Source organism: Tachysurus fulvidraco, chromosome 12, assembly GCF_022655615.1.
Source record: "Tachysurus fulvidraco isolate hzauxx_2018 chromosome 12, HZAU_PFXX_2.0, whole genome shotgun sequence".
Taxonomy (NCBI): Eukaryota; Metazoa; Chordata; class Actinopteri; order Siluriformes; family Bagridae; genus Tachysurus; species Tachysurus fulvidraco.
Genome location: NC_062529.1, coordinates 10,117,945 through 10,130,076, shown reverse-complemented (window position 1 = coordinate 10,130,076; position 12,132 = coordinate 10,117,945). Strand labels below are relative to the sequence as shown.

General features: G+C 37.7%; 1 protein-coding gene across 2 annotated transcripts in view; it reads left to right on the top strand.

Annotated features, from left to right (window-relative positions):
- Window positions 1-12,132, top strand: part of myo6b (myosin VIb) — a 32,061-nt gene that overhangs the window by 13,060 nt on the left and 6,869 nt on the right. For both annotated transcript variants that reach the window (XM_027172562.2, XM_027172561.2), the window contains exons 13-27: window positions 3,494-3,651; window positions 3,866-3,957; window positions 4,176-4,248; window positions 5,751-5,878; window positions 6,059-6,154; window positions 6,467-6,637; window positions 7,534-7,572; window positions 7,815-7,908; window positions 8,463-8,593; window positions 8,679-8,756; window positions 8,895-9,024; window positions 9,435-9,525; window positions 9,672-9,822; window positions 11,019-11,227; window positions 11,756-11,834. In XM_027172562.2, coding sequence (XP_027028363.1) covers window positions 3,494-3,651; window positions 3,866-3,957; window positions 4,176-4,248; window positions 5,751-5,878; window positions 6,059-6,154; window positions 6,467-6,637; window positions 7,534-7,572; window positions 7,815-7,908; window positions 8,463-8,593; window positions 8,679-8,756; window positions 8,895-9,024; window positions 9,435-9,525; window positions 9,672-9,822; window positions 11,019-11,227; window positions 11,756-11,834 — 1,720 coding nt within the window. The remainder of the gene's footprint in view (window positions 1-3,493; window positions 3,652-3,865; window positions 3,958-4,175; window positions 4,249-5,750; window positions 5,879-6,058; window positions 6,155-6,466; window positions 6,638-7,533; window positions 7,573-7,814; window positions 7,909-8,462; window positions 8,594-8,678; window positions 8,757-8,894; window positions 9,025-9,434; window positions 9,526-9,671; window positions 9,823-11,018; window positions 11,228-11,755; window positions 11,835-12,132) is intronic.

Here is a 12,132-nt window from a genome sequence, read left to right as displayed (position 1 = left end):
ACATCTTTTTCACGTGCAGGCAGTTTTACATATGACATTTATCAGATCTTTGGTCTTGTATTGAGGTCATATCTGTCTGAGAAACTTGTTGACATATCTATTTTTATATATTAAAGTAAGCTTTTTCCGTGCATGAAGTCACTCCGCAGCAGATCCAGAACCAGGCTGATTTTGCGTTTTGATTTTCTGAAGTGTCTGTTCGCATTAAGGTACTTCAAATGACGAGCAGTGGTGTGCTGTATCCTGTGCTGAGAGCTCCACTCAAACCTAACAGGCTCCTGCAGCATATTCATCACCGCTCCCTCCCCTGTGATGTGAATGTCCTCTAGCATTACCTTTCATCAGTTCATCCTGATCCACATCTTCTTATTAAATCCTCTTGCTGTAATTGGTCTGAGCAGGGGTTCAAAAAATAACCAATATCAGCCTCTATGGATGAGGGGTGTAGTCACTCCCAGAACCCATATAACCTAATGGTCTTGTTGCCATTTAAAATCATTCTGTTGTATATAAGCAGATTCATTTTTGTTCATTGAAAAAGAAAGGCTGTGTAAAGTCAGAGTGTTTTTTTTCCTCAACCCTTTTTTTGTAGATCCAGTGCTTATCCTAACCTTCTTTACTTCAGTGTCTTACAGGAGTTAGTGTGCTAAACTTTCTTGTTCTTTGACCAAGTGCTGGTTGAACGTTGTGGTGAAGCTAGGCCGATTAATACTTAACCAAGAACAGATGTTGCTAGAAGGTGTCTGAAAGAAGGTCTAGAGTTTCACAAGCATGTATCATATGCACTCATTTTGCTGAGAAAAAATGCACTGCCATTTTGTGTTTATATCATATTCTCTGAACAGTGTGGCACTTTTCCTGCAGCAGTGAAGTGACGGATTCCAGTTTGCAGCTTAAAATATTATCACTTTGCCATATGGTGAAGCATTTCGCTTACTTTAATTTTTTTCTTTCAAGTTACAGTATAGCAGTGGAACAGTTAAACCAAAAGATCTGAGATCTGCCACTGCCCCTTATGGCACTATGAAAAAAGATATAGAGGCAAAGGCCAACAAGTTAAAAATCACTGGTCTGACAGATGCATTCTGTTTGAAGCTGTCTTGTATTAAAAAAAAAATCAGATCCTTTCATTTTTATTAAGAAAAATGTCTGAAAATGTAGTATTATTCATTGTAATTGTATATTATGATCATAACAAGAATTTGAAATCTATAAATTAATTGATTCAAATGGATTTAATAAAAAACAACATGGTGAATAAAAACTCACTGGATTAAATGCAGCTAAATAAAAACAAAGTGTTAAACAGCCATTTTGTGTTAAACTCCAGTGATGATTTAATGAAAACAGTTCAGACATTATAACTTATGATCTGATTTATCACCCTGCTCTGTTCTTTAACTTTCATACAACAGATCTCCCATTAACATTCAGGGTAGTTAGACAGGAGAGTGAAAGTAACTAATATTATTTGATAAACATAGATCATGAAAAAACACATAAATTAAAAGTTAGAAGTTAGATACTTAATTTGATTTTTTGACAGCTAGACAGCTGCTTGCTTTTTAATCCACAGACTTTTCTGTATTTCCTAATCTTCTGTTTGATCACCCTGGAAACTAATTAAACAATATCACAGTGCAAGAGGAAAGGGTGCAGTTATTCAGAATATTGGCACAGATGTGATTCAGTGCAGACACAAGCCCACAGGGCTGCTGCTTTTGCACAACAGTTCTATAAACAAGAAAGTAATATCGAGCAAGATACATGTCAGACACAAAATGGCCAATTGTTCTATCTAGTCTTTCTTCTCTACAAAAACAGACCCCGAAGAAGCTACACTCTATCTCATAGTTGGCTAGCTAGCTCACTTTGATTTTTATATTCCTGTTAAAGGTGTTTTCACTGAAATTGGTCTTTCTTCCTTCTCAACTTCAACTCACTTACTTTCTGCTTCTTCATCTTTTCAGTGTTGTATAAAGTATTAGAAAGCAATACTTGAGTAAAAGTATAGAAAAAGACTTTGGTACTGTAGAAGTGAACGTCACCTTTTAGAATATTACTCAAGTCAAAGTCTTAAAGTATCTGATATATACTGTACTTGAGTATCAAAAGTAATTTTCTGATATTTAATGTGCTTAAGTATTTGAAGTAAAAGTAAAAAGTAAAATTTCAGTGATTTTTCGGTAGGCATAAGAGACGCTTCATCCGTACACGTTATGTTCTTCACCCTGTTCACCACTATCGTCGGGTGGTCGTCTACGACAGGGTCGGCCAATCCGCGGCTCCCGAGCCGCATGCGGCTCTTTGCCCGGTTTCATGCGGCTCTTACGTTCATATCGAAGTTTGTATTTGTGTCTTTTTATTGTGCGTGTTCGCTTTGCTTGAGTTCAATACGGTATTTTCGTCAAACGTGCATGTGAGTGGGATGAAAATACCTCAAAGTTTCCTAGTAGGAGCAAGATTATTTGAATAAACAATTTGTGTCAAGTTCGCTCTCTTAATGGCAGGAAAAAAAAGGTGATGATCATGTGTGCCCATATGTATGATGTGGCTCTTTGCGGTAACACAGTACAAAATGTGGCTCTTGGTCTCTGACTGGTTGGCCACCCCAGGTCAACGATAACGGGAGGTCCTCCAGCAGGTGCTTCCATGGCGGTTTCAGTTGTGCTTCCGCCTCCTTTTGGCAACATTACGCTGAAATAGAGCGTGTGGAGCTGCGTAATGCAATCTAGGAGCAGTGATTCGCCAAACCTCCCTTATTGTAGCCGCACACATTTCTGCTGATTTTGTTTTGTAGTAACGAGTAACAAAGATGCTTAGTGGAAATATAGCGGAGTAAAAGTGAAAGTTGGCATAAATTTAATAGCGAAGTAAACTAAAGATATGTGAAATTTCTACTTAAGTGCAGTAACAAAGTATTAGTACTACGTTACATTACAGCACTGCTTATTATAACATTTTGTTTGCCATGTCAACTAATGATGATCACTAACATTACTTTATTAAGTGTTTCAAACTGTAAAGTGGACTGGAACTTTTTTTAAACTAGGACTGTCTATATGTGGGAGCCAAAAGCATGTGATTCAAATGGAAAGTAGTAGATATGCTAAGTTTATGCTAACTCATAAAATCCAGTTTTTACACACCATAATAACTTCAATCCAGGTCTCAGGAGGTGAAATAAGAGAGTCAAGAATAGAAAAGTGCTTCAGCACAATGACACAAGCTCTTCTTTTCAAAATAGTGTTCAGAGAAAATATTCAAATTGTTTTATTATAAGGTTTTGTTTTTTGTATTATTTTTGTACTCATTCGCATTTTAAAGTTGGCCTATCTCTCTGACGGCAATAAAACGGCTTTGAGGGAGAAGCGGCTGACAGCTTTTGAGATGGGTTGAAGTAAAGCTAAAGTGACATATATTGATGAGTTTACATTAACAGGAGTTCTGGCCCAGTTTTTGACTCCTCCTGGCCCACTTTGCCATTCTCCAGGGTGCCACTGAAGGTGGAGCAGGCCAACAATGCACGTGATGCACTAGCCAAGGCCATTTACAGCCGCCTCTTCGATCATGTGGTCACACGGGTCAACCGGTGCTTCCCCTTCGAGACCTCCTCAAACTTCATTGGAGTGCTGGACATCGCTGGATTTGGTGAGTTTGTGTGGAGCAGCGACGGTGTTTGTACATGATAGTGACATAATTATCTGTCTGGCAATTTGGGTTTTTTTTTTGTTTTATTTATTTATTTATTTTTTACAAGAGCTGTTGTAAGCTATTGCTTAATGATTTTTGTACAAGAGCAAGAAACTGGAATAATCATAACGGTTTTAGGTACTATTAATGATTTCACTCTGTTCCCTTCTAGAGTATTTTGAGCACAACAGCTTTGAACAGTTCTGCATCAACTACTGTAATGAAAAGTTGCAGCAGTTTTTTAATGAGCGCATACTGAAAGAGGTCAGTTTTACAATACACTTAGTTATTTGTATTATTACAAATAATGGTATTGATTTGGGTAATTTGTATAATTTTGAGCAAAACAAAAATGGTGTTGAATATATTTGTTTGTCTAATATATATTAGATTAATTTTTTGTGTACCATGAAATTTTAACTTCCATGATTTGTGAAAGCTGCTACTGCTATTGTTCTTTTCTTCTTTCTGATTTTTACCAGGAACAAGAACTGTATCAGAAAGAGGGCTTGGGAGTGAATGAAGTTCATTATGTTGATAATCAGGATTGCATAGGTCAGTATCATTCAGCCGACATATGCTCTTCACTTGCCTGTCATTTTCTACAACACTTTATCATACATAAAAGAGGTGTCAGTTTTGAGCAGTAGCAGTTGCTCAATTTTAGAAGCTTACTGATCAATTTTACAGATGAATAGAGGCATCTGCTTAACCTACACCACAAACTGTATACATAATTCCTGGCTGGACATGATAGGAAACAACTAAACAAAAAAAAGGACTGGTTATTAATGGTATTTTTCTGGATAATGTGAAATTCATAGAAATGACTGAGCATAAATAGCAGGTATAGGTGTAGGTCAGCTGAAATCTTATTTACCAGCAGAATAAAAAAACCTAAACAGAGATGTAATGTAATTATTGATCCATAGAAGTGATTCAGAAACAACAACAACAACAACAACAATAATAATAATAATAATAGCAAATATTCTAACTGAAGAGATGAGCTCAATTGTTCATGTAACAATGTAGTTAATCTTCTTTTTGTCCTGTAGTATAGCTAGCTACATATCTCTGAAAGACATTTTTAATATGGCTGTACATTGTCTATACAGCAACTTGAAGCTTAGCGTAACTACATTTATAAAATTGCTTGCACATCACTGCAAGGTACCATAAAGTAACTAACTGTACATATAGCCCTAATTCCTCTTCTTGTGTTGCTGTTTCTTTTTGTGCTGACTCTGGCACAAAAGTTGGCATTTCCTAGATTTTCATAGACATAGGGATAACCTATTCTTTTGGTACACTGTCACTGTGCAGTGTTTCCAGGGGCTTATTAAAACTTTTAAGGAGAGCTTCCATGCCACGACTATGATTTAAAGGCAACTGAATCCAGAAACTGAATCAGCTCTCCTGTTATCTCCATGTTCTATTTGGTGAAACACACCCAGCCACCCACCCACACCTGTACTATTTAGTTCATAGTAACTGATATGTCATGTAGGGCTTTCATAAATGGTTTTGCAGAGAATAAAGAAATATTGCTTACCAATATTTTCATCACTTCACAGTATTCAGCTGTGTCCTAGATAACAGCTCTGCATCTAACAAGACTCGGCATTTGGCAAAGCGCTTACAGACACTTTCCATTCAGAGGCTCAGGCCATGCTAATGCTTCCATTAATAATGCAGCCTATTGCACATCCTAGTGACTTGCAAATGGACACGCAGGAGCTCTACTCTATTTCCCCTCATCAATCAACTCTCATTTAAGCACAGGTGTCTGCTCATGCAAATACATGAATGTTCCTGTGTCTAGTCCTCAGTAACCTGCATGTATTGCTGATGCATAATGCACCCCATAGATACCCTTGTCTGAATACCAAATATAGCCAAGCGCTCCTCAGCTTTGCCTTCATTCCATTAAATTTGCTTGGGACGGATATGCTCTGGATAATGGTTGATCAGCCGGGTCAGCGAATGCTAATGTAGTGTGCTGTCTCTGCTACATGCTGCATTTTATAATTCTGTTTTTTTTTCTCCTGCTGTAGACCTTATTGAGGCAAAACTGGTAGGAATTCTGGACATCCTTGATGAGGAGAACCGGCTACCACAGCCCAGTGACCAGCACTTTGCTGAAGCTGTTCATACCAAGCACAAAGAACACTTCCGCCTTACGGTTAGCTATTGTTAAAACAACTAATTTCAAACCTGAAAACTATTTTAAATAAGTGGGTTGATGTTAATTAACATTTTCATTTATGTCGTATGTAGTCCACATAAATGCTTATATAGACTTGTGAAGTACATTATTTGGTTGATTGAAACCAAGCTTAAATTATAAATTATTTTTTAATAGATTCCAAGAAAGTCCAAACTAACAATCCACAGGAACCTAAGGGATGACGAAGGATTCATTATCAGGCACTTTGCAGGAGCTGTGTGTTATGAGACTGTATGTATACTTGGTCTTGTATTATTAACATTTATTTATTTGAAATATACCATTGTGATACAAGGGCCATATATTTTATTAATATAAAATATAACTTTTCTTCATGCTTTTACATTTTACCTTTCCTTTCAGTTTTACATACCCATTTTTATTCAGCATTTCAACCTTTTTTAATGTTTGAACCTTGGTTGAAATGGTGAAAATCATATATAGCAAAAAGTGTATTAAGTGATAAGGTACCATGATAGATTGAAATTGAATGTATATGTGTGGCCTCATTCTTTGCCTGATGCTGAGTATGTATGTGACCAGACCCGTTTTGTGGAGAAGAATAATGATGCCCTCCACATGTCCTTGGAGAGCCTTGTGTGCGAGTCGAAGGACAAGTTTGTTCGGGATCTCTTTGAGAACAACTCAAACTCAAAGGACTCTAAGCAGAAGGCGGGCAAACTCAGCTTCATCAGCGTAGGAAACAAGTTCAAGGTAAACCTGCTTTTCAAACTATCAGAAAACAACCAGGTTTATATATAAGGCTATAGAATATAGATATTTGTCCTTCACAAATGCAGACAGTTGTTTCTGCTAGAGTTGTCCTTCACTTTTCAGTGAAGTAGGATAAGCTTCATTGGAAGACAATGTGAACTTGACTTCCTGACTTTTAACCTGGTTCTCTATTTCTTCCCCCTGTCCCCTTTCTCCTCTTCTTACCTCCTTAGACCTTCTGTTTTTTTTTTTTGTTTTTTTTTTACTCCATCCTTGAGAAAAACGTGTATGTCTTAAATATAAAGATAAAATGGCAGAACAAGAAGATAATGGAGAAAGGCTCAAACTTGTAACTGGGTAAGACTGGCCTGTGAAACTCCAACCCAGGGAAAGGGTGTAGCTTACCATGTCTCACCAGCCATTACAAGTCTAAACCCAGTCACATACTCCAGCTACCACCACTGCTCTCTCATTCTGCTCTCGCTTCACCTTCCTGTTTGTGTGAGAGCTTCATGATGTCTGGATTGGTTTTGCATTGTCAATCTAGTGCTGAATTCATAGTGTTAATGACATTCATTCATTTTCATGGCCTTAAGGAAACTGGAATACATTTACACCAATTCTAATTCTGTGTAATCATACAACACACCAGATATTCTCACTGTAATGTATTCTCCTATACTAGCTCTCTCTCTCTCTATTTACATTATTGGTATGGTTCTGTTGTAACACAGGAGTGAGATGTTCACATGTAAGCTCACTAGAACTATGCATGTTTCCCTCTTGCTTTATATGCCTGCTTTTTTTTGCATGTAATTTGCATGGGAGAAAACCCATTGTGTATAGTGTACTCATTACAAAATGCTGAGTCCTTTTTCTGTCAATTTTCTTTTTAGACTCAGTTGATTCTTCTGCTAGAAAAGCTTTGCAGCACAGTGAGTATCTTTAAACATTCTGTTGAAATACTGTCCATTAGCAACCAACAGTGCATGATGTCAAGTCTTTTATTTACATTGTCATTAATCTTTGGCTAAGACTGGGTGAAACATCCCAGGTTAAAGAGATTTACTTCCTAATAGAATTCAGAAGTTGGATAATAGCATATTCAGAACACAGCTCACACACAGTGCATAAGCTAACCATTATCCAACTTGTCACTTTGATAATATGTACAAAGGGATCCAGCTTCATCCGCTGTGTGAAGCCCAATCTGAAGATGGTGAGCCACCAGTTTGAAGGAGCTCAAATTCTGTCCCAGCTGCAGTGTTCTGGTATGAGTGCTTTGTGTATATCCAGAAGCCCATGCAACACACAGTGTCCTGGTCAAATTAAGCATCCATTAATTTTTCTCCATATTGTCGGTGTAGCTTCAAATGTATCACTTCAAATATATGGCACCACTAAAGACAGCTCATCAATCTAAACACTTGTTTTTCAGAACATATGCATTGCCCACTGAGTAGATGCATTAAATGTGAAGAGCAGTGATTGTTTTTCATTATCTTCCTGGGGTGGTTTTAGCCTGGAAGGGCTTTGTTAATGAGCTTTTTTCACATGTCATAGCCTGCTTTTGCAGCACTTGGTCTTTCTTAGCAAGCAATAATGGTTGGTGCACTTAAGACCCTCATGAAATAGCTCTGGAGAATGATTGTGGCCAACAAGCTAGAAGTAGATGTGCATATGCAGAGGCTCATTTCCTTCACTAACTTGCAAAAATGCTTCTGATTCAAATCAATATGTGGAATATTTACTTTGGCTTCCTTTTAACATAAGCATATAGTATTGGAAAAAACATTTTGTGAACAAGATATTAACTTCTTCACAGGAATGGTTTCAGTACTAGATCTGATGCAGGGAGGGTTTCCTTCCCGAGCCCCTTTTCATGAGCTATATAATATGTACAAGCAATACCTGCCAGGCAAGCTTGCTAGACTTGACCCTCGCCTATTCTGTAAGGTATGTCTTTCTCCTTAATTCTACATTTGCTTTATTCTTTCTCTTCAGAGTTCCTGTCTCTAACCATTTCACATGTCCACTGCAGGCTCTCTTTAAAGCACTGGGGCTTAATGACAGTGATTACAAGTTTGGACTGACAAAGGTGTTTTTTCGGCCTGGAAAGGTGAGCATCCTCGGTATAGGTCTGGAATAAATAGTCAAAGCTAACACTTCAGTTGTCTTTGAATTGTTATTGTGAAAAATAGATTAAATAAGAGAGACTGTAGTATTAACACAAAGGTGATTGCTGTGTGCATCTCAGTTTGCAGAGTTTGACCAGATCATGAGGTCTGACCCAGAGCACTTGGCAGAGCTGGTCCAACGGGTCAACAAGTGGCTGGTGTGCAGCCGCTGGAAAAAGGTCCAGTGGTGTGGACTGTCTGTCATTAAATGTGAGTTTTTACTGTTTGCCGTGTGTATTACAAAATAATCTTTAGATACATTTGCTGGTCATGCACCATTGGTGATAAAAACAAGCTATAGTAATTGCTTGTTAGCTGTCAGCAGGTTTTTAAAAAAAGGCACAAAAGGGTAAGAAACCTAAAAGGTTTTTGGTTCGTAACGTAATAAAATCACCCCTAGGTCTTCTGGTAGAAACATTTAAATCTCCTGAGTTCCCGAAAAAGGTTCTGTGTTCTTGAAAATGTTACAACCTTAGAAACATGGCTTTTTATTGATCATCTCTTGCTTGTCATGAACACTCAACAGGGAATTTGTGAAGTAAAAGACTTGCCTCTGCGCCCTAATTGTCCTTCTAAATGAGAAAATGTATTCTCCCTGTCCTTTCCCCCTTCTCCTGCAGTGAAGAATAAAATCAAGTACAGGGCCTGCGCCTGCATTAAAATTCAGAAAACGGTCCGCATGTGGTTGTGCAAGAGGAGACATAAGCCTCGGTGGGTGCCGGTCTTTATGCTTTTAAAATACTTACCTCCCATTTACTCATGAACCGTATGTACCAGTAGAAGAATTTGTAGGTTTACATCCATCCTGCTTCTTTATATTTATTTATAACTGATCTAGATTTTCTGTTGCATTGCAGTGTTGATGGTTTGGTAAAGGTTCAGAATCTGAAGAAGAGAATGGAGAAGTTTAATGAGGCTGTGAGCGGTCTGAAAGAGGGCAAGTTGGAGATGAGCAAGCAGATTCAGGAGCTGGCAAACTCCATCAACTCCCTCATGACCAAGATTAAGGTGAGGTTGATATAACATTGTGCTCTAGAAAATACTGCATTAAGTGAATACAAGATTGATGAAATCTTTTAATCTAGGACAAGGCACATTGTGGTGTGACCTTTTGTCTTTTAGTGACTTGGAGGCCTGGTGTCAGTTTGCCATTCATAATACAACAGGTCGCCAGTCATTCCATGGAGTGGTGAAGATAAACTAAAGATGTTATGCATGAATTGTTGTCACAAGCTGCTGCTGCAGTTTTCTTATCTTTGTGCATGTATTACCTTACAGTGCAAAATAGAACTCAGACCACAGCAGAGCTCTGTGTTTTACTCCAGTTAGCTTCTCCTAAGCAGAGCATTAAATATAGTAAAATAATTTAACAAAGCAATAAAGCAGATAATCGGATGTTGGTCAGACTCGGGTTGCATTTATAATTTAATCTCTAAGCATAACACTACACATTGAGCAAATCAATGCGTGACTGATTCCACTGAACATGATGGATCCCTGGGATATTTTCACTGGCCTTCAAATGTTATAAATTACATGGCTATGATTATCCTAATCTTGCTGTATAATCTCTCTATTACTAGTCTTTGCACACTTCAAACCCTTAAGGCTTTTTGCTAGAATGGACTTTTTGCTGTCCAGACATTTTCTCTCTCATTCTGATTGAACAAAGATTTCAGGCCAAATGCATGCTCTACTGTAGGCAGTGCAGTTCAGACACCATGCCCTCCTCACCATCTCAGTGATTAACTGATTGACACTAGAGCTGAATCTTTACCACTTTGTTGCTTCAGTTGGCTCTGTAAAAACAACAAGCCTTTGGTACTTCTCTGCCGCTCTGCCAGACAGTACTAAGGTGATGTTATGGATTAATGAGGACCTGCAGTATATGAAAGCAAGCTAACCTCCTTACTGACACAATCTGCCATGTTGACTTCTTTTGCTGAAAGATTGAATTGTTTTATAACTGAGCATTTCATGGCCAGGAGTTTGGGTGGGGAAGTTACTTTCACTCGTTGATTTACAATCGTTTAGGCTACTAGTAACGGGGAATCTAAAAGCATGCATATAATTAAACTTAAGAGCTGTTCTATGAATATTCGTGGTATCTGGTTTGTGAATTGTGTTTTTGCGATCACTGTTTACTCCAAACTGATGAGGGATGCTAGGTATATTTGTTTGTCTTTGTGTTCTGTATCACTCAGACTACAGTGATGAGCCGCACAGAGATTGAACAGGAGTACGAGGACCTGGTGAAGCGCTCAGAGCAGCTGCTTTCCTCTATGCAAAAGAAGAAGCAAGAAGAGGAGGAGATGGAGCGGCTAAAGCACATTCAGGAAGAAATGGATAGAGAGAGGAAGCGACGCGAAGAAGAGGCACAGTTACGCAAACAGGAGGAAGATGACCGACGCATGTAAGTCTCACCAAATCTCCCCACAATGTTCTGTCTTCTAGATGAGTTTTACTCAGCACTAAAATTTCTCGTGTCCCTTAAAGCATGGGAGAAAATTTTTTGGATGGTTTTTATTTGAAGCATTGCACTGGCACCATTTATCTACCTTCACTGTTGGCCTAATTCTTACTCTGCACAATTACTTTAAGTGATATTTCCATGGAAAATTTTGAAACTGCTTTACTGATTAAAAAAATAATTATTGACTTTTTTAAGGAAATCACAATTTATTTGCCTTAATAAATGATTAATTAATAAATTATTTAATTAAATTTTTAAACTTGCATATGTGACCGTGACAGTGGGTCTTTCTACTGAACAGGGTGATTATAATAAAATGAATTAAAATTAAATATTAATAATTTTTTGACCTGAAATAAAAAAAATACATAAACCAACATTGAGAAACTAGATATAATTAGAAAATTTTATTTTGCTGTTTGTTTTTTTAATTGTCATATGATTCTTCCTTATTCTGCACTACCACAGGAAATCAGAGATGGAGCACAAGAGGAAGCAGGAAGAGGAGGAGAGGAAGAAGCGGGAAGAGGATGAACGAATCCTACACGTATTAAATATTTACCTTTTTAATACATTTTTATTTTAGATTCTATTTTTCTTTTGACAGCCAATATTGCTCTCTGTCTTCCCTTCAGCGTTCAGGTGTGTCTAGAGCATGTTACTGTACATATGCTGTTCACTTCCATAAGAACTGCATTTTGTTTTGAGCTAACACTTCAGCCTGATTTCTTTGTTTGGTCATGGATGTCAAACACTTTCTTTGTTCCTCACCAGCTAAATTCCAGAATTTGATGAAATGCTGAAGGTAGTCAAAAAATGTTGCAAGCTCTATTTAGAGATGAGGT